At 41.7% G+C, this 20,769-nt stretch overlaps 1 protein-coding gene across 2 annotated transcripts in view; it reads right to left on the bottom strand.

The window, feature by feature from the left end:
* RUNDC3B (RUN domain containing 3B) overlaps nucleotides 1-20,769 on the bottom strand; it is a 109,071-nt gene that overhangs the window by 41,090 nt on the left and 47,212 nt on the right. For both annotated transcript variants that reach the window (XM_075271742.1, XM_075271741.1), the window contains exons 3-8: nucleotides 13,140-13,273; nucleotides 11,967-12,052; nucleotides 11,223-11,312; nucleotides 9,649-9,729; nucleotides 5,881-6,049; nucleotides 1,057-1,214 (exon numbers count right to left, since the gene is read on the bottom strand). In XM_075271742.1, coding sequence (XP_075127843.1) covers nucleotides 1,057-1,214; nucleotides 5,881-6,049; nucleotides 9,649-9,729; nucleotides 11,223-11,312; nucleotides 11,967-12,052; nucleotides 13,140-13,273 — 718 coding nt within the window. The remainder of the gene's footprint in view (nucleotides 1-1,056; nucleotides 1,215-5,880; nucleotides 6,050-9,648; nucleotides 9,730-11,222; nucleotides 11,313-11,966; nucleotides 12,053-13,139; nucleotides 13,274-20,769) is intronic.

Consider the following 20,769-nt stretch of genomic DNA (forward strand, 5'->3'; position numbering starts at 1 on the left):
TTATGAGAAGGGTAGCATGGGATTTGGAACTTTGTAACAGAAAAAGGTCTGCCCCCTAAGTTCACACGGGGATGGTATAGTGGGTTTTGGCACCGAGAGCGACGCGGGGTGCCACATCACTCTTGGGTCAAAACTCGCCTGCCATGACTGTCGCGGTCGCAGCTCCCCCCCTGGAGTCGGCTCAAATGAACGGGCCGACACCAGAGATTGCTGCCGCCAGGCGGACTCTGCGGCTCGCCTGAAGGAAGGGGCAACATGCCGCTCACAGAAAAAAGTAGCCTGGTGGTCTCCATACACCACCATTGTGAGGGGGCGGATGATGTGGTGGATTACGCGCCATAATGCGCCCCCTCTGTTCCCGTGTGAACGGGCCCTAAACCAAACTCTCAAAAAAAAATGATAATGTAACTAAATAGGATACAGAATTCTGCATTAAATAACAAAACATATCGCCCGAAGTATATAATACTAATACAATAGTGACAACACTACAGAGACAAAGATACAAGTGCACAAAATATACCGGAATTCACTGCCAGAATATCAATAACCGAGGACGAGTAATACAATTACATTTATCAATACAGAGGACGAGAAAATACAATTCTATTCAGCAGGTCAATATAAAAGTACACAAGACGCCAGTATATAGCAAATGTATACAAAGGGATCAGGATTAGAGATGAGCGAATAGTAATCGATGGAATACTCGTATCGGTCGAATACCACGCAGGAAAATTCCATTGAATTCAATTCAAAAACCTCCTCGTGCTCCTCGTCCTGCTACTTGGACTTGGAGGATCCAATGTGTCGTACAATGGTTTCCAACCAAACCGGAACAACATTCCCGTTTTTTCCCATAGACTATAATGGTATTCGATATTCGAACGAATACTACTCGCTCATCTCTAATCAGGATCTCAGAGGGATACGTGAACATATCCTTAGAATGAACGAGCAGTCGGCGTCTGTGCTGCTGCTCCACTCAGCCTTAAGGAACTGATGGAAACAGCTGAATGCGGGTCCTTAAGACGTAGTCCTTCCTCTCATACTCACAGTTGGTCCTGGAGCTCTACAATGATGTATTCCAGCTGCTCCTTCTCCAGTTTGTGGTTCAGTTCTGTGTCTTTAATCCTCTGAAGTAACAATTTGTTCTGAGTCACGGAATCCGAGAGCTGACCTTCTCGCAGACGGACCAATTCCTCAAGGTAACCCTGAAAACAGAACCGATTTGGGTTAAATCTATCCTCTAATTTACAGGATTTTATTGGGACTACAATACATGATAATAATGCCCACTTTTATGTAAATGTGCGTATGTCCTGCCCCCTTGGTGGACATGTTTATGGCTAGCGCTAGCCAGTGACTTTGGCCACTACTCCGTCGTGTGAACAAAGATCACTGGGTCACCGTGCGACTCCATTAATTGTAGTTACATAGAGATTGAATGCCAGGGGGTTGCAATGCAACATAACTGAGTTGCAGGGTGACCCAACAATCTTTGGTCTCATGAAGGCCAAAGTCACCATGGAGCTCTGAGCTTAAAGGGGTTGTCCAAGAATGTCTGGTTTCGATGAGATGGTCACAAAGGTGAAAAATAAAAAGCACATGGTGCTCGGATGTGCCCCACCAAGGTCCATTGTCCAGGGTCTTGTTCTGGCAGAAGTCCTTGACCACTGAGACTTAAGGACATCTCGGATGTGAGTTACATCTCAGTTCCTTTCTTTAGGCCGCTGATTATCCTCAGTAGTCACCTGTGGCCAAGACAACGACCAGAACAAGGCCCGGGGTGCCACTAGACTGGACCACAGTGGAGAACACTGAAGCACCAGGGATAGGTGAGTATGTTTTATATTTCCACCTTTCCTGGCCTCCTTATTCAGACCTATCATTCCTGAACAACCCCTTTAAGCACATTTTAGAAAAAAAGTAAAGACACTGATTCGTGTCGTATTTTTCCTCCCTTCCTACCAATGTGTCCAGCTTTACCTTTAGTTTCCTTTTCATAAAACCAATTCAATAAAATATTGTGACATGCTAGCAAAACCATGGACAAGCCGCAACACACAACATAGCCACTAGGTGGGCACACATAGGATAGATATCTCATGACAAAATATCTCTAAATCATGTTGAATTGAATAGCTGGTTATCTTATGACACATATCCAGGAATTAAGGTAACAAAGTCATCGGTAAGTGCTCGCAGTAGATCAAATCGATCCCTAATATCACACATGAAAGACCCAAGTAGTAAAAGCAGCGCAAAACAGAATAAGAACTTGTGCTACAACCGTCCTACGTAATGCAGCAATGTGTGAAGACGTGTAGACAAGGTGTCATGTGATTCCAATACATCTGGGAGTCCACGTTACAAGAAAATACTCTTAACTAGAAAAACCACGGCCAGTAAGGAACAGACATGAAAAAGAAAAGTCGTCTCTCTAATTGGGATCCAATATTGTAGAACAGATAGTGTACAGGAGCCAAGGATCGATTCATCATGAATGCAGGTGACGCTCTTGTCAAGGATCCACTTGAAACATCACATAACACTAATGACATTGAGAAGACAAACCGGACAACCATTACCAGTGATGTGAAGTCTGTCACCTGGAAAGCTGTAGCCAAAATGCAACCAAAGCTACGGAAAAACAAGAACAATTTACTAATATATCTATATTATAGAGCTCCAAAAGCCTCACAGAGACTCAGAGATCAATGATAAATTCCTGGCTAACTGCAGTCACCACTAGGGGGAGCTAATCGGGATTCACCAGGACCATTCTGGCCGAGCTGTAGCTATAGGGGTGCTGCAGTAGTAGTTGCTAACAGGCCCTGGATTCTGGGGGGCCCACAAAGGTCCCCTCCCTCTTACCCAGCCAGCTAGCACCCTGATTCATACTCGTGAGGGGCAATAACTATTCCTTTTGGAGAAGATATTCTGACTTGGCTTTAATCCCAGATCGGAAAGCATATATAGAAAAACCGGGAACTGACAGAGCGCTAATGGCAGCAAAATCCGTAATAAACTTGAAAGTAACAATAACGATGTGCAAGGTTAAGATGAATTGGTTCTGTTTTATTGCTCCAAGGGCATGAACAACAGCTTAAAACGGCTACGTGTTTCGACACCGGGTGGGTGTCTTCTTCAGGCCGAGCAGGAGGTGTCCAGCAATAGCCTTTGAACTTAATCCCAGATCATGTCACTAAGCATTGATCTATAGGGAGATACCTTCTAAAAGGTGGCGCTAGAGTGCGTCTTCTTCTTTTTACCAAGGATCACTTATTCCGTTCCCAGAATCCTTAGCAGGGCATGTATGGTCTATATTATCTATAAGAACCGCATGCCACAAGGTGGACTTAAAGGCTGTCTCCTTAAAGGGATTATCCCATGAAAATGATTTATCCTCTATATATGACTATCAATTGCTGAGCGGTGGGGGCTGATTGCTGAGACCTCCATCGATTCTGAGAAATTGGGGTGTATTACTGACCACAGACATACCCCAGCCCCATTCATTTTAATCGAAGCGCCGGAGATTGAACTTTGGCTTTTTCTGACGCTCCCATTGAAATGAATGGAGCTGGGGCACGTTTGTGTCCTCTACTACATTCTAAATTGGAGTAATACACCCCCTGTTCTCAGGATCGGTGGGGGTTTCTGCAGTCAGACCCCTACCAATCATAAATCTATTTAGGCATGTCGGATGGTGTCACCCAAAAAAACACACTATACTACACAGTTAAAGGGGTTTCCCACAAAAACAAGTTAACCCGTATGCATAGGCAAGGGGGTAGCTTATAGATCAGTGGGGGTCTGCGCACTGGGAGACAGGGGACTTTCAGCCCCCATTCTGGTGGTCGGGCAGCGTGCACACTCCTCCTTTCATTTCAATGGGGGTCTGAGGGCTCGGACCCCCATTAATCTGCAAGTTGTCTCCTACCCCATGGATAGGGATAACATCATCTTGTATGAAAACCCCTTTAAGAAAAGGATAACGCCCTGAATGGAGGCAAAAAGAACATTCTTGGTATAATGGAGACCAGGACACGTCCGGGGAGAGCGAAATGTGAAAAAGGCCTTAACCATGTAATCCATATAAGAAAACAGAGTCTGGGCTTAGCGTCCCTATAAAGTGCAATGAAGTCTGAGATTGTGGAATTGAATAAAACTGCAGTGTGTGTATACGGCTCAGTCATAGGATTGTCACCCTCTAGCAGCATTACAGATAAGGACACAATACAATATGGAGGCAGCAGCCGACGCACGCCCGCACCAACACAACCCGCTTATCGCACAATCCATAGACTCATTTTATTTTTCCTATTCAGAATTTCAATAGAAAATCTCCAATTGCAATTGGAAGAAAAGAGCGGAAAGAAGGTTCGGACGCACGAGAAATACAGCAAGAGAATATATCCAAAATCCATTCATCCTCTGTGCGGACAGACATATCGGGATATGGAGAGCCTGAATATGGCAATCATCTCAGCCCCGCAGTATATCTGCTGTATATAATGTACCGGGATAATATTACATTGCATATAGTAACATTATACTGCAGGACAAAGGAGCCATGTCTAGAGGTAGCAGAGCTGAATCTGCCAAGGAACGGCCCAGAGTCAGCCCTGATAAGCCATTGGCATAAAATAATGAGAGTCTATCAGACCCCTATAGGAGCAATGAAATCCAGTACAGACATCTAAACTTCTAAAGAGCATCACAAAAAGGTGTCAGTAGTAAATATGGAAGTACAGTATATGGACATAGCCTCACCTGTACATATTTGAGTTACATCCTGTATTATACTCCAGAGCTGCGCTCACTATTCTGCTGGTGCAGTCACTGTGTACATACATTACATTACTTATCCTGTATTATACCCCAGAGCTGCGCTCACTATTCTGCTGGTACAGTCACTATGTATATACATTACATTACTTATCCTGTATTATACTCCAGAGCTGCACTCACTATTCTGCTGGTACAGTCACTGTGTACATACATTACATTACTTATCCTGTATTATACTCCAGAGCTGCACTCACTATTCTGCTGGTACAGTCACTGTGTACATACATTACATTACTTATCCTGTATTATACTCCAGAGCTGCGCTCACTATTCTGCTGGTACAGTCACTGTGTACATACATTACATTACTTATCCTGTATTATACTCCAGAGCTGCACTCACTATTCTGCTGGTACAGTCACTGTGTACATACATTACTTATCCTGTATTATACTCCAGAGCTGCGCTCACTATTCTGCTGGTGCAGTCACTGTGTACATACATTACATTACTTATTCTGTACTGATCCTGAGTTACATCATATTACCTATGCATTATCTGCCTGTACTGGGCTCCACAGCTGCATTTAAATCTTTAAATCCTTTTGGCTTCAGAGCTGAAATCTTCCAATATTCCTCAATATCAGTGTAATACAGGAGCTTTGCGCGTGTGATTGATAACAAGCTTGTCAACAATCTCTGATGACAACCTGCTAAATTATGAATGCAACACTGGAGAGCTGAACTTATTACACAGATTCTAAATTAAATATAATACACTATGTATAGATGTATATATATATATATATATATATATATATATATATATATATATATATATATATATATACACACATGGTGGCCATAAAATAACCTGAGGTGTTTTGAGTTGTGTCCAGGCTGACCCAATGGACAGAATTGCCTGAAAATTTGTATGTGTGCTAATCAAGGCATGGGGAAACGGACATATAAATAAATAAATAAATAAAGCATGCCGCCACTGTATCTGATATTAATCTGCATAGATCCCATTATAGCGCCTTTCATCCCTGGAAAGCTGGAAATTGCACTTTTGCACCGTTACCTTTTGCTCCAAGGCTAGCCGGTACTTCTGCTCCACCCTCTTGCACTTGTTGTACCAGGTGTTTTCATCCATGATGAATGAAGGGCCGATATTTTCTGGGGTACTGCTCTCACTGCCGCTGCTCCCCAATGTGCGCAGCTCCTCTTCATCACTGCTGATGCTATCAGAGCTGTACAAGAAGACAGAAATATCAGCCACAGGTATCATCGCTTGTCAATCACATCTGGGCTATGGCTGGAAGAGGAAGAGTCTGATATACACATACACCTTCCATAGCGATCCCTGGAACACTTGCTGGGCTGATAGCTATCCCTATTGACCTTCTCATACACATGCACACTTGGTTTGGCCAAGCATATAGATACGGAGGACTTAATTTGCTGGCGTTACCCCGCACATACTGTATCGCAGGTTTAGTTGAAATATTCTTGTGTGTTTTTTTGCTTTTCTCAGATTTCTTTATTGCTTAATTTCCTATAATCTTTCCTTGGAGGGAAAAAATCAATTACTGTGAAAATGCTGTAAACAGGTTTCATTTATGGCAATCAAATGTAAAGATCCCCGGGGGGGTTCTCCGCACCGTGTGGTTAAATGCGTCAATCCAGAACAGGATTATAACCTTCCATAACTCAGACATTAATTCCATTAAGTCTCGGTACGATCAGTAAAATAAGGGGTTATTGTTCTGTATTTTCTGCTGCCGCGAATTCTACGTGACATGACCCAAGTAATTGTATGCTCGACTACATGCATGTTATTTATGTCCAGTGAGTGCCATGTAATGAGGGGAGTACACTGCGCCTGAAGCTCAGAAATGGTAGAGAAGACCCTAACCCTATAGCACTCACTCAACATGGCCAGGGCCAGGACCGTGCCCAGGCCAGGGACCGCCGCTGCTGTCTGGTCCTTGTTGGCTCGGGCTGTACAGAAATACTGTGCCTGAAGATGGCAACAGGCCTGGGAACCGAAGTGCAAGCCTAGGCCTCAACTTGGTTTGTGACCCTTCTCCTGCCTTGTCTTGTACCTGTTGTTCTACGGCTGGCTCTCATCAGTGGCTACCAGAGGTGTAGCCTGAAGCTCCAGGGCCCCAATGCAAAATCTATAATGGGGCCCCTACCTTGTGTCATTTAGAATAGGGGTAAATTTATGTGGCAGAGGGACCACTGGGGCCATACAAGGGTTCATGGCCTGGTAGTAACTGCAACACCTCCACCCCCTATAGCTACACCCCTGGGGTTACTATATTTGGCTTTGTATAAATCTGGACACTGCACAGTACTACTTCTATTGCCCTATATAAATATAGACATTGCACAGTACTACTTCTATTGCCCTATATAAATATAGACATTGCACAGTATCACTTCTATTGCCCCATATAAATATAGACATTGCACAGTACTACTTCTATTGCCCCATATAAATATAGACCTTGCACAGTATCACTTCTATTGCCCCATATAAATATAGACATTGCACAGTACTACTTCTATTGCCCTATATAAATATAGACATTGCACAGTATCACTTCTATTGCCCCATATAAATATAGACACTGCACAGTACTACTTCTATTGCCCTATATAAATATAGACATTGCACAGTATCACTTCTATTGCCCCATATAAATATAGACATTGCACAGTATCACTTCTATTGCCCCATATAAATATAGACACTGCACAGTATCACTTCTATTGCCCCATATAAATATAGACATTGCACAGTACTACTTCTATTGCCCTATATAAATATAGACATTGCACAGTATCACTTCTATTGCCCCATATAAATATAGACATTGCACAGTACTACTTCTATTGCCCCATATAAATATAGACATTGCACAGTACTACTTCTATTGCCCCATATAAATATAGACATTGCACAGTACTACTTCTATTGCCCCGTATAAATATAGACATTGCACAGTACCACTTCTATTGCCCCATATAAATATAGACCTTGCACAGTACTACTTCTATTGCCCCATATAAATATAGACACTGCACAGTACTACTTCTATTGCCCCATATAAATATAGACACTGCACAGTACTACTTCTATTGCTCCATATAAATATAGACACTGCACAGTACTACTTCTATTGCCCCATATAAATATAGACACTGCACAGTACTACTTCTATTGCCCCATATAAATATAGACACTGCACAGTACTACTTCTATTGCTCCATATAAATATAGACATTGCACAGTACTACTTCTATTGCCCCATATAAATATAGACACTGCACAGTACTACTTCTATTGCCCCATATAAATATAGACACTGCACAGTATCACTTCTATTGCCCCATATAAATATAGACACTGCACAGTACTACTTCTATTGCCCTATATAAATATAGACATTGCACAGTATCACTTCTATTGCCCCATATAAATATAGACATTGCACAGTATCACTTCTATTGCCCCATATAAATATAGACACTGCACAGTATCACTTCTATTGCCCCATATAAATATAGACATTGCACAGTACTACTTCTATTGCCCTATATAAATATAGACATTGCACAGTATCACTTCTATTGCCCCATATAAATATAGACATTGCACAGTACTACTTCTATTGCCCCATATAAATATAGACATTGCACAGTACTACTTCTATTGCCCCATATAAATATAGACATTGCACAGTACTACTTCTATTGCCCCGTATAAATATAGACATTGCACAGTACCACTTCTATTGCCCCATATAAATATAGACCTTGCACAGTACTACTTCTATTGCTCCATATAAATATAGACACTGCACAGTACTACTTCTATTGCCCCGTATAAATATAGACATTGCACAGTACCACTTCTATTGCCCCATATAAATATAGACCTTGCACAGTACTACTTCTATTGCCCCATATAAATATAGACATTGCACAGTACTACTTCTATTGCTCCATATAAATATAGACACTGCACAGTACTACTTCTATTGCCCCATATAAATATAGACACTGCACAGTACTACTTCTATTGCTCCATATAAATATAGACACTGCACAGTACTACTTCTATTGCCCCATATAAATATAGACACTGCACAGTACTACTTCTATTGCCCCATATAAATATAGACACTGCACAGTACTACTTCTATTGCTCCATATAAATATAGACATTGCACAGTACTACTTCTATTGCCCCATATAAATATAGACACTGCACAGTACTACTTCTATTGCTCCATATAAATATAGACATTGCACAGTACTACTTCTATTGCCCCATATAAATATAGACACTGCACAGTACTACTTCTATTGCCCCATATAAATATAGACACTGCACAGTATCACTTCTATTGCCCCATATAAATATAGACACTGCACAGTATCACTTCTATTGCCCCATATAAATATAGACACTGCACAGTACTACTTCTATTGCTCCATATAAATATAGACATTGCACAGTACTACTTCTATTGCTCCATATAAATATAGACACTGCACAGTACTACTTCTATTGCCCCATATAAATATAGACACTGCACAGTACTACTTCTATTACCTCATATAAATATAGACACTGCACAGTATCACTTCTATTGCCCTGTATATATAGAGAGACACTACACTCAAAACTTGTCGAAACCACCAGCATAGTCAAAGAGTATGCCATTAACCTATCTGGTTGGAGTCGCCCTTTAAGTAACACCATACAGGCATTGTCTCTATGACATTCATTGACAATAATGTAAGCGGACATGATGAGTGCAATATATCAGCTCACCTCTGAGTAAACTTGAGATAAGGCGTGTAGTCTATGACTGCGGGGTAGCTCCCATCCAGGCCCTCTCCTTTAAGGCAAAAACTACAGGGAATACGTAACACAGTTAGCAGAGGAACAATACAATGTAGATTATACCATCCCATTGAGCTGATCTTGAGATTTCAGGATCGATTTTAAAATTTGATTTCCGATCATTTTCCAGCCGATCGTGAAATTTGCTCGATCGCCGATCGGAATCCGATCTTTTCCGATCCCGATCGCTCAACCCTAGTCAATGCTTCTCTATGGGAAAAGTCACTTTTAGGGTTGAGCCAATCTTAAGATAACCTCTGACCTCGATCCCGCTGGAAAAGATCGGAATCGGAATTCCGACCGCAATCGTGAAATTTACTCGATCGCCAATTGGAATCCGATCTCGATTGCTCAACCCTACCTAGGATCCTATAATGATGAAGTTGGACTGGTCAGATCTCTCTAACTAGAGACCGACCAGGACTGAGTCTCTCATATGGAGATATTATGATGTAGTAACTGCAATGATTCAGTCTTAAAGGGGAACTTGAAGCTCCTGGACCCCAATGCAAAACCTGTAGTAGTGGCCCCGATCTACCATTTACAATAATGGTGTGTTCTTTTTCTCTACACCCCCTGGGTGGCCCTCAACTTCCAAATGGGGGAATGATTAAGGGAATTGAATAGTGAGTCCAGATAGAGGATCCTTTTACTTCAGCCTATCCAAAATACCAGTTTAATTCACTTATTACCAATAGGTGGCACTAAAGAGACAGTTTTCTTCTTTCTGGAGGAGAGCTAATTTGCATACTTTTAAAATGTGGCAATATGATCACAGTAAGATGTCACCACTAGGGGGAGCTACTGAGGACGGATGAATTAACACTATGTTTGTAAGCAGGGAATTGGGAATACTTTAACACAAAAACACACCTTTCACCCCTATAAAGACGTGATGAAATTATTAAAGGGTAGTACCCTAACCCTAAACCCAACCCTACTTCCCCCCCAAAAAAGAAATTATTAAAGGGTACCTCCCATTATAAAACCACTTTTCATAAACAGATAGTACAAGTGGATATAAGAAACTTTGTAATAGATCTTATTCAAAAAACCCTACTTCCTTCTAATCTTAATGCAGACTCTTTATCTGTATCAAACACAGAAGTCTATGGAGAGGGTAGAGGAGAGGAGTAGGCTCTTTATTGAGTTATTGCCGCCTTCTGTGCAGTGCTAGAGTCTTATCATTGAAGATGTAGCAATATCAGAAGCGTTGACTGACCTCCCCTTTCCATAGACTTCTATGTAATAGAATGTGATAGAGAAGGAAACAGATCTCTTTAATAAGATATATTACAAAGTTTCTTATATTCACTTGTACTATTCATCTATAAAACGTTGTTGCACTTTAAGGAAACAATAGATACACCCACAGAGACAGTAGATATTTATCAGATGATCTGCACCTGTAGCCCTTTCTGCAAACTTGACAGCAGCATGTTAGTGCCATGGACCTTTCCAGACGACCTATGTAGGCACTGGCAGTGCCATGGAAAACCTACCTGAAGTCAATGGCATTGAGTCCAAGCAGCATACCCGCCAGCATGTTGGCTTCTTCACCTAAGACTATAGCTCCGTCATCATAAAACCTCCTACGGGGCAGAAAATGGCTTTCGGTTTAGCAAACAGATCGTCAATAACACGTCAGGCCTGCAATACCTTACTATAACAACTGCAAGCGCGAGCCCTGACTGTACATTTTATGGAATTTTTATGGCATTATGTGTTCAGGAGAGGACTCGGTGATTCATGATGTCTGTTCATATATTTCACAGGGGACATGTATTCCCCCAGCTCTGAAATGGGCACATACTGCACCCATGTGAACAGAGTCCCTTGGGAAAAGCCTGTTGTTTTGCAATTTACGATAAAAAGTTTAGCAGCTTTATAATACACTTTGGGGCAGATTTATCAAGACTGGTGTATTAAATGCTGGTCTTTATGTTGTCTAGACAGTGGAGGATTTGCAAGATTGGCGACAAGGCGCGGACCTCAACATGAATCAGGTCCATTCTCTTGGCATGAAGCGTAATAATAAGTGAATATACATAATAAAATACTAGCACTCATGGTATAAACAACCGCGCCATACTAGAATCCTGTACATTCCAGGAAGGTGATGTCTGCTATGTGGAGCCCGTCAGCAGGTATGTAGAGGATGGGCGAATAATGTCACCGCCATAGTATACACCATAATGAAACGGATATATAGCATTCATGAAAACGCACATAAAAGCGTACAATACCTTGTCGTCTTATAGTCTCTCAGTGCAGATGTGATATATTCAGACAGGCGTTTTTCCATAAGTGCAACTCGGATCCAAGCCCTACCCTAAAATGTAAGAATATGGAAGAATAAAGGAAAAACTTATGGCCAATACAATACTCAGAAGACTGGGGGCCCTGGAAATTCTCCAGTTGGCTAGAGCCTTGTCCAATTCCCAACCACATCCCAATGGCAACAAAGTATTTGCCCCAGTGACTATATAAAGCTAATCCCCAGAGTTGGAGAAGCCGGTCTCCAGATAATAACGGATTTTGGTTCCTCTCCATGAAACCCTGCACTGAAATCCACTTTGTGACCCCTATGTATTCTTTTCCAATGTTACGCAGGGTTCACACTAGCGTTGGCCTATCAGTCGGAGGACTGGAGCAATGGACAGGAGGTCCGCTGTGATAGCGGTTACACACAGAGCCCAGATGGGGACTCCAGTGTAGATGTGGACTAAGCCTTAGCAGCAGAAATTTTCACTGCTTTAGACTGTGAGTATAGTGAATACAGGTGTAACACAGGGAAGCTGGGGCTAGAGGGCGCTCACTTCAAAGGCTTATATCAGGCACTATAAAGCATAGAACTGTGGTTCTGGTGTCATATGAAAGATAGGATTGTCAAGTTCCCTTTTTAATTATTTCTGGGGATATCCCAAGTTGAAAACAGTCTAAACCAGCGGGATCTCCATAATGAGGACAGTCAGAGCTGAATCTAAGGAAACCTCCCCCATCCCACCAGGACCTGGTTTTTTGATAATTGGGAGCAAAGATGTTGAAACTAAACTGCAATACCATGTATAAGTTCTGGAAAACCATTACAGAGAGTCAGGCATTGCCTTAAAGAGTAGTTACCTATAGATGGCGCTAGAGAGACATTATTCTTCCTTATGCAGAGTGTTAATTTGCATATTTTTTTCCCAGGATGCAATGTCTGTAAGACTCCCTACACAAGCTGGGTCTCCGCAAGGATTCTGGGGCCTAAAATGGCCAATGAAAGGTGCGGTTTGTATTCATTTCTACCTGACACCAGACTCCCACCAGATAAGCAGGACCATTCGCAAAGATCTTGGTTCACTGAAAGGTTATAGTGATACTGCAAGTAGTCACTGGCATTGTGCACTTAGTACCGACATCTCAGAATCTCTTACCTTTGCTCTTGAGGAGCTGACATTTTCCATGTTCTCAATACTACAGATACAACTGTGGGATACTTTAGAACATGCAACCCGTATGTAATCCCAAAAACTTCGAGGACTTTCATAACCAAACCAGGTAAGCTGACCTGAAGAGAGACGGAGCAGGAGTTAGCCATAATGTTTCAACACACTACGAGTCCATTAGTCATGAGTGAAATCGGACACAATCTAACCAGGAAGAAATACAGGCAAAACATAAGAGAAGACCTCAGACATATCTAGTAAATGCCCCACCAATCCAGAACCAGATCCAGAACTGTTCCCGACAGTCACTGTTTACTTGGCTGCAACGATGATGTGTCTGTCTACACACATGACCGCCAGTAGCTCTGGAGTATAATACAGGATAAGTAATGTAATGTATGTACATAGTGATTGTACCAGCAGAATAGTGAGCGCAGCTCTGGAGTATAATACAGGATAAGTAATGTAATGTATGTACACAGTGACTGTACCAGCAGAATAGTGAGCGCAGCTCTGGAGTATAATACAGGATAAGTAATGTAATGTATGTACACAGTGACTGCACCAGCAGAATAGTGAGCGCAGCTCTGGAGTATAATACAGGATGTAACTCAGGATCAGTACAGGATAACAAATGTAATGTATGTACACAGTGACTGTACCAGCAGAAGAGTGAGTGCAGCTCTGGAGTATAATACAGGATAACAAATGTAATGTATGTACACAGTGACTGTACCAGCAGAATAGTGAGTGCAGCTCTGGAGTATAATACAGGATGTAACTCAGGATCAGTACAGGATAAGTAATGTAATGTATGTACTCAGTGACTGTATCAGCAGAATAGTGAGCGAAGCTCTGGAGTATAATACAGGATAAGTAATGTAATGTATGTACACAGTGACTGCACCAGCAGAATAGTGAGCGCAGCTCTGGAGTATAATACAGGATAAGTAATGTAATGTATGTACACAGTGACTGTACCAGCAGAATAGTGAGCACAGCTCTGGAGTATAATACAGGATAACAAATGTAATGTACGTACACAGTGACTGCACCAGCAGAATAGTGAGTGCAGCTCTGGAGTATAATACAGGATAAGTAATGTAATGTATGTACACAGTGACTGTACCAGCAGAATAGTGAGCACAGCTCTGGAGTATAATACAGGATAACAAATGTAATGTACGTACACAGTGACTGCACCAGCAGAATAGTGAGAGCAGCTCTGGAGTATAATACAGGATAAGTAATGTAATGTATGTACACAGTGACTGTACCAGCAGAATAGTGAGCGCAGCTCTGGAGTATAATACAGGATAAGTAATGTAATGTATGTACACAGTGACTGTACCAGCAGAATAGTGAGTGCAGCTCTGGAGTATAATACAGGATAAGTAATGTAATGTATGTACACAGTGACTGTACCAGCAGAATAGTGAGCGCAGCTCTGGAGTATAATACAGGATAAGTAATGTAATATATGTACACAGTGACTGCACCAGCAGAATAGTGAGTGCAGCTCTGGAGTATAATACAGGATAAGTAATGTAATATATGTACACAGTGACTGTACCAGCAGAATAGTGAGCGCAGCTCTGGAGTATAATACAGGATAAGTAATGTAATGTATGTACACAGTGACTGTACCAGCAGAATAGTGAGTGCAGCTCTGGAGTATAATACAGGATAAGTAATGTAATGTATGTACACAGTGACTGTACCAGCAGAATAGTGAGTGCAGCTCTGGAGTATAATACAGGATGTAACTCAGGATCAGTATAAAATACATTATGTATTGCACTTATAAAAATACACAACTTTTATTTATAACTATAACTCAGGATAGAGAGGAGATAGCCAACAAGCAGGGCACCGCTACCTGATATCAGGTTTCTTCAATCATATATTTTATCACAAATCACACAAGTTCCATCTCTGCCATATTAATAGGAATATATAATTCCGGTAATACTGTAGGCTGATTCCGAGCACTCATTCTCTCTAACCCAATGAGTCATGAAGGAAACAAAGAAAATATTCCAAGGATCGGCAAAATACCAAGGGCAAGTCCTTGTCATTCTTCTGGCCTTGGGGAAAGCTTCCTACACATGAGTACACTACAGACCGTCAGCAGTAAAATAATAAGTCAGGTTTCACCTTCATATGACCTTGAAACTATGTACGCCATGAAGATTAGAGAGCGAGATGTGAAAAATAGGGAATTTTTGTAAGCAAAACTGTATAAGTATCTAAAAGCGGAAAGTGCAATAAAATAATAAAAAACATGTCTATGTCTACAAGCAGCCAGGGTATGTCTAATCTAAACGGTGCTCTATCAATCAATCGTAGGGGATTGTAGGGTTATAGGTTGGACTTGATGGACTCATGTCTTTATCCAACCTCATCTACTATGTAACTATGTAATTCCTGACCAGCCCTTCATTCACTGCATTAAAGTCCCACGGTGCTTACAGCGCCATAGCAGTGAATAGCGGAGCGGGGGGTTGGAGATTAGCTAAATTATGGAGAATCTGTTCTGTTACTGTCTCTACTCACACTCAGAAACAGTCCTAAGATCATGCAGGACATATGAAGAGAAGTACTGACTTGTACTGATAGGAATGAACTGCTGGAGTGCTTTGGTTGTGATAGAAAGCTTCTATTTGTCTTTATTCTCTTATCTTCTGCAATTCCTGCTCACTTCTCCCCAATAGACATCTAACGACATGAGTAATCAGAGTCATGTGACCTAAGATGGATTCAGTAGTGATTTTCAGAGTGAAAGTCAGTTTAGCAGGAGGAGGTGGAGCAGGAAACAGCCTGATAAAAGCAGAAAGAGGTGTTTCTCTCTGATAAAGTAAATTACAAAGTTTCTTTCAACCGCCTGTACTATTCATGTATGTCAGGCTATGGCAGAAGGAGGGGAGGGGGCCTGTGGTCTTCAGACCTTCAATTTAAAAGGGGCACTCTGGACCATGGATAGGGAAAACAGCTTCATGAATACTCTGCATTAAGATAAGATAATCCTTTAATAGTCCCACCATGGGGCAATTCATTCATTATTACTCTCAGTTACAGGCTGTATCACAGTCCAGAGCTGCATTCACAATTCTGAAAGCTTCAGAGCAAAAATCTTGCAGTTATTCTTCTGCACAGAGCTCACTATAGTGCTTTTCTTTCTGAGAAGTAAAATCTTCACACCAGGTATTATGCAGTAATCTCATGAAAAAACTTGCTGCAATGCAAAACAGGAGCTGTTAGGGATGTATCTGTCAGCAAGCTTGTCTGTTTTCAATAATTCAGTAGAATTATGAATACAGCTCTGGAGTATAATATCCAGGATTAGCACAAGATAGGCAGCACACAATGCACTTACAAAGGTAGCATGTTATGTCAAATATGTTATATCAGGGGTTAACCCTGGCCCCAAAGAGTTAAATGCAACCTTAAGTTCTGCTCCATCCGTATAGTCTGTGCTTTGGAAACAGCATTAGGTTATTGCCGCTCTTAAATGGTTAGCAAATGGCTATTGATTTTCTGCACTGTTGTATTTGGTCAAGGCAATGGAGTTATAGCAATTCACCTGTAGGGTACAATTTCCAACAGGAAGCTGGAACGAAAGACGTAGGATGCTGAGTCAGCTACGGCCTTATCTAAAGGAGAGCCCCGCCATTGCTGCTCACTTGTTTATAATCCCAGATTGTATCCTTGTATCCTAGAAAAGCAAAGATGAAAAACCATTCCTATAAAGAAAAAGTCTTCTTCTCCCTGCTGGGATGTGAAAGGAATGGACTACAAGAACAGAAACCTGTCCATTTTTTCACAATCCAATATTCTGGTCTGGAGAATGTAACCTAATATATTGTATATTTATAGTGGTTACAGATCTGGTTTTATGGTAGAAAGCTCCCAATACACAAATTGTAGCCCACTGGACTTCCACACCAGGACACAGGATGGGGATAGGTGTTTGATCCCTGGGGTCCCAGCGGTAACGAGAATGGAGATCGCATGGTAATGGAGCAATGGTTATACCTGTGATGCTTCTCAGTCAATCTCTATGGGACTGATAGATATCGCCAAGTGCTTGTCTATGTTGGTCAGTCCTATGGAGATCAATGAGTGACAGTGCACATGTGCGACCATCACTCCAATCAAAAACAGGACAGGGAACCCCATTCTTGTGAATATTGGCGGATCTCTGTCTGACATTACTCCTGTGGCTATATAATAATTGTGGAATTGTGTGAAAATCCCTCTCATTACTAAAGTCGACGCCATCTTGGAAATCTATGGCTAAGGAGTAGCATTACTCCGAAATGCGTAGGCTTGGGACCAGTCTCCTTGCTCACAATATGAACTTTTAATCAGTTGTGTTACTACTATAATAAAAGTTAAGTTTTAACCGCTATCTGGAGTCGACATTGTGCTGGGAGAACCTGATAACCAGCCATGATGTCCTTATTGTTGTCAGGTTATCTTCTCATACATGTAGTGTCCTCCTGATAACCAGCCATGGTGTCCTTATTGTGGTCCAGTTATCTTCTCATACATGTGGTGTCCTCCTGATAACCAGTCATGATGTCCTTATTGTGGTCAGGTTATCTTCTCATACATGTAGTGTCCTCCTGATAACCAGCCTTGGTGTCCTTATTGTGGTCGGGTTATCTTCTCATACATGTAGTGTCCTCCTGATAACCAGCCATGATGTCCTTATTGTGGTCAGGTTATCTTCTCATACATGTAGTGTCCTCCTGCTAACCAGCCATGATGTCCTTATTGTGGTCAGGTTATCTTCTCATACATGTAGTGTCCTCTTGATAACCAGCCATGATGTCCTTATTGTGGTCAGGTTATTTTCTCATACATGTAGTGTCCTCCTGATAACCAGCCATGATGTCCTTATTGTGTCCAGGTTATCTTCTCATACATGTAGTGTCCTCCTGATAACCAGCCATGATGTCCTTATTGTGTCCAGGTTATCTTCTCATACATGGAGTGTCCCTTCCACAATAAGGACATCATGGCTGAGTTTCTGACAAGTCCCAGACCATAGAAAGTTCCTGCATTCATGGCTACATCCATTGGCAACTGATCAAGGCAAAAGATGTCACCACTAAGATGGTTAGAGGAAATTTTTATATCAAAATTTTTAAAACCCTTTATATTTGTAAAATAGTATTCCTTGCTTACGTCTTCTTGTACGACATTGGCTAGCTGCCTGTTACCGCCAAGAATAGAAATCGCTATGCCCACAAGTATTGATGCAAACCAAACTGATATTTTTGGGTTTTGAAAACTGTAATAAAGCTAGACGGACTGGTAACGTCACCGGTAATTTTATTCCGCAGATTAAATTTTTATCTAGTTTTTAATTAAAAGAAATGAACAGAGTTTTTTCTTTTTATTTCCATAAATGAAAAGCTCCTTTGACAGAAAGTGCATATATCTGCATTTGCTTAACCAGTTCCAGGCGCCCATAGACTATATATACATCCAGGTGGTCCACTCTTCAAGGATATACCTGTACACCCTTTCGGTATTAAGCAGTAACTACAGCTGGAGGTCCCGTTGAGAAGGCAGGGAAGGTTTATTGCCATCCCAATCGCTGTATAGACAGTGCTCAATGAAGGCCGTATACACAGCTATGGGTACCACCATGATCGGTCCTGAATCAGGCAAAATACTGAAGAGGTTAAGCCCCAAGAAATGTTTACTGTTGTTGGACCCATTGCCATCCACACGATGGGCTGTCTGAACATCTTCACACATCCTGACAGGTTGTTTCACAAGGGAAGACATTGCTGGAAGGAAAATCCTCCGAGAATCTACGTCACAACTATTATTGTACTTGTTTTCTTCCAAGTCTGAGTCAACATTTTTGAGATCCACAAACCCATCACCGAGGAAGTTGCCATTGACTGCTAATATAGACGCCATTCTGAAAGTCAACTCCAATTTATGTTTTATTTAGGGCATATGTAACTTACCAAGATTGGGAGTCCCTACCTAGAGTCCATACCTAGAATAGGGAACTGCTAGGTATTAACAGCCCATAATCTGGTGGATCGGGCCAGCCTGAATAATACATGGTCAGCCATTGACTGCAATATTGGGCATTGCAGGGAAAGATATTTGGCCAAATAAAACTTTATGGCTAAATGTTGGTAGTTCAGAACCTGGACTTGTGCAGATCAGCTGATCAGGAGATCCGGGGGGTGGTCCTGATGACTCCTGGCCTCTGGTACAATAAAAATATACGTATACATGGCACCACATGAGAAGACGCTAACGTATATATTGACGGTGCAAATTTTTTTCTATTAAAAGTTAAAAAAGTGGCGTCCGGGAAGAATATGGTCACTCTCTTCCAAAAACAGAGCCACTCCTATATGTGCTATTGCAGTTCAACCTCACCAGATACCAACACCTGCCTAAAAAAAACAGTCATACAGTAATTTTGTGATTCATTATATGATGTCATTGAAAATTTGTGATGATAAAATACCCCCAAATTTCCCTTGTCTAGCAACGTATTTGGGGCTGGCAAACAAATGTGGCCTTTAGACCCCAGAATATAAAAATTGGAGGCCCAGGAGAGTTGTGGACAAATAAAAAATACTCATACCTCTGCAAAGTCCTGGATGCCCAATGAGTCTTCCACCTCCTCTGTGATGTCGGCACTGAGGCCTGTGATTGGGTCTCAGTAGTCACGTGGAGGGTGTTGACATCATGACCAACTGGCTTCAATGGGTTCCGTCTTACGCGCGCTACACATTGAAATCAATGGGAGGCTATTTAACCCGTTGATTTCAATGTGTAGCGTGCACTAAACGGAACCCATTGAAGTCAATGGGATTCTATTTTGAAGCGCTGACTCTGACACATGTTTACGTGTCAGAATGAGCGCTGCATTACATTGTGTGCACGGACCCTTAGAGTACTCTTTTCCATCCAGCATTTTTAGTTGTACCCCTGGTTGTTCATATGGGTAATATGTACACTCCTCATCTCTAGGACGCCCTTTAAGAATTACGGGTGCTCCCTAAAGACGGTTTGGTATTGGTGTTGGTTTGGCGTCCAACTGAAAAGGAATTTTCTCAGCAGTGCTGATTGGCTCTAAACATGCTCCTCCCAAATGTCCAACTGGAGCCGAGGGCTCTAACCTCAGGTTGTAGACCCTGTATAACATAGGCACCCACTTCTTTAACCCTTTATATCTTATAGCTTCTCTTGTTACAAAAAGCCGTCTGTACTACTGGTAAAATTTTAACACATTTCTGTATAATTGCACCAAATTATGATGTCCGCGTGAAATCGGTCTGGACGGACGGTAATTGATTCTGTAATGTATTAGTATATGAAACACATGACATATTTCATTAGTAGACGATGTTGGCGGGCGAGCGAGCGGGCGGTCTCCCTAGAGGCCACCATTAGATACCCTTCATTCCCAGACATAAAAGCAATCATTTTAGAAAGGTCAATAAATCGCGTGTAGGAACAAATTGTGACCGTCAGCTCCACTTGCTATAATACGTGTCTGTGTGTTATTCTGACCACATATACATAATTAGATTTACTTTCTGGCAACTAATACGCCGGTGTCATCAAATAT

This window comes from Leptodactylus fuscus, chromosome 4 (genome assembly GCF_031893055.1).
Source record: "Leptodactylus fuscus isolate aLepFus1 chromosome 4, aLepFus1.hap2, whole genome shotgun sequence".
NCBI classification, from domain to species: Eukaryota; Metazoa; Chordata; class Amphibia; order Anura; family Leptodactylidae; genus Leptodactylus; species Leptodactylus fuscus.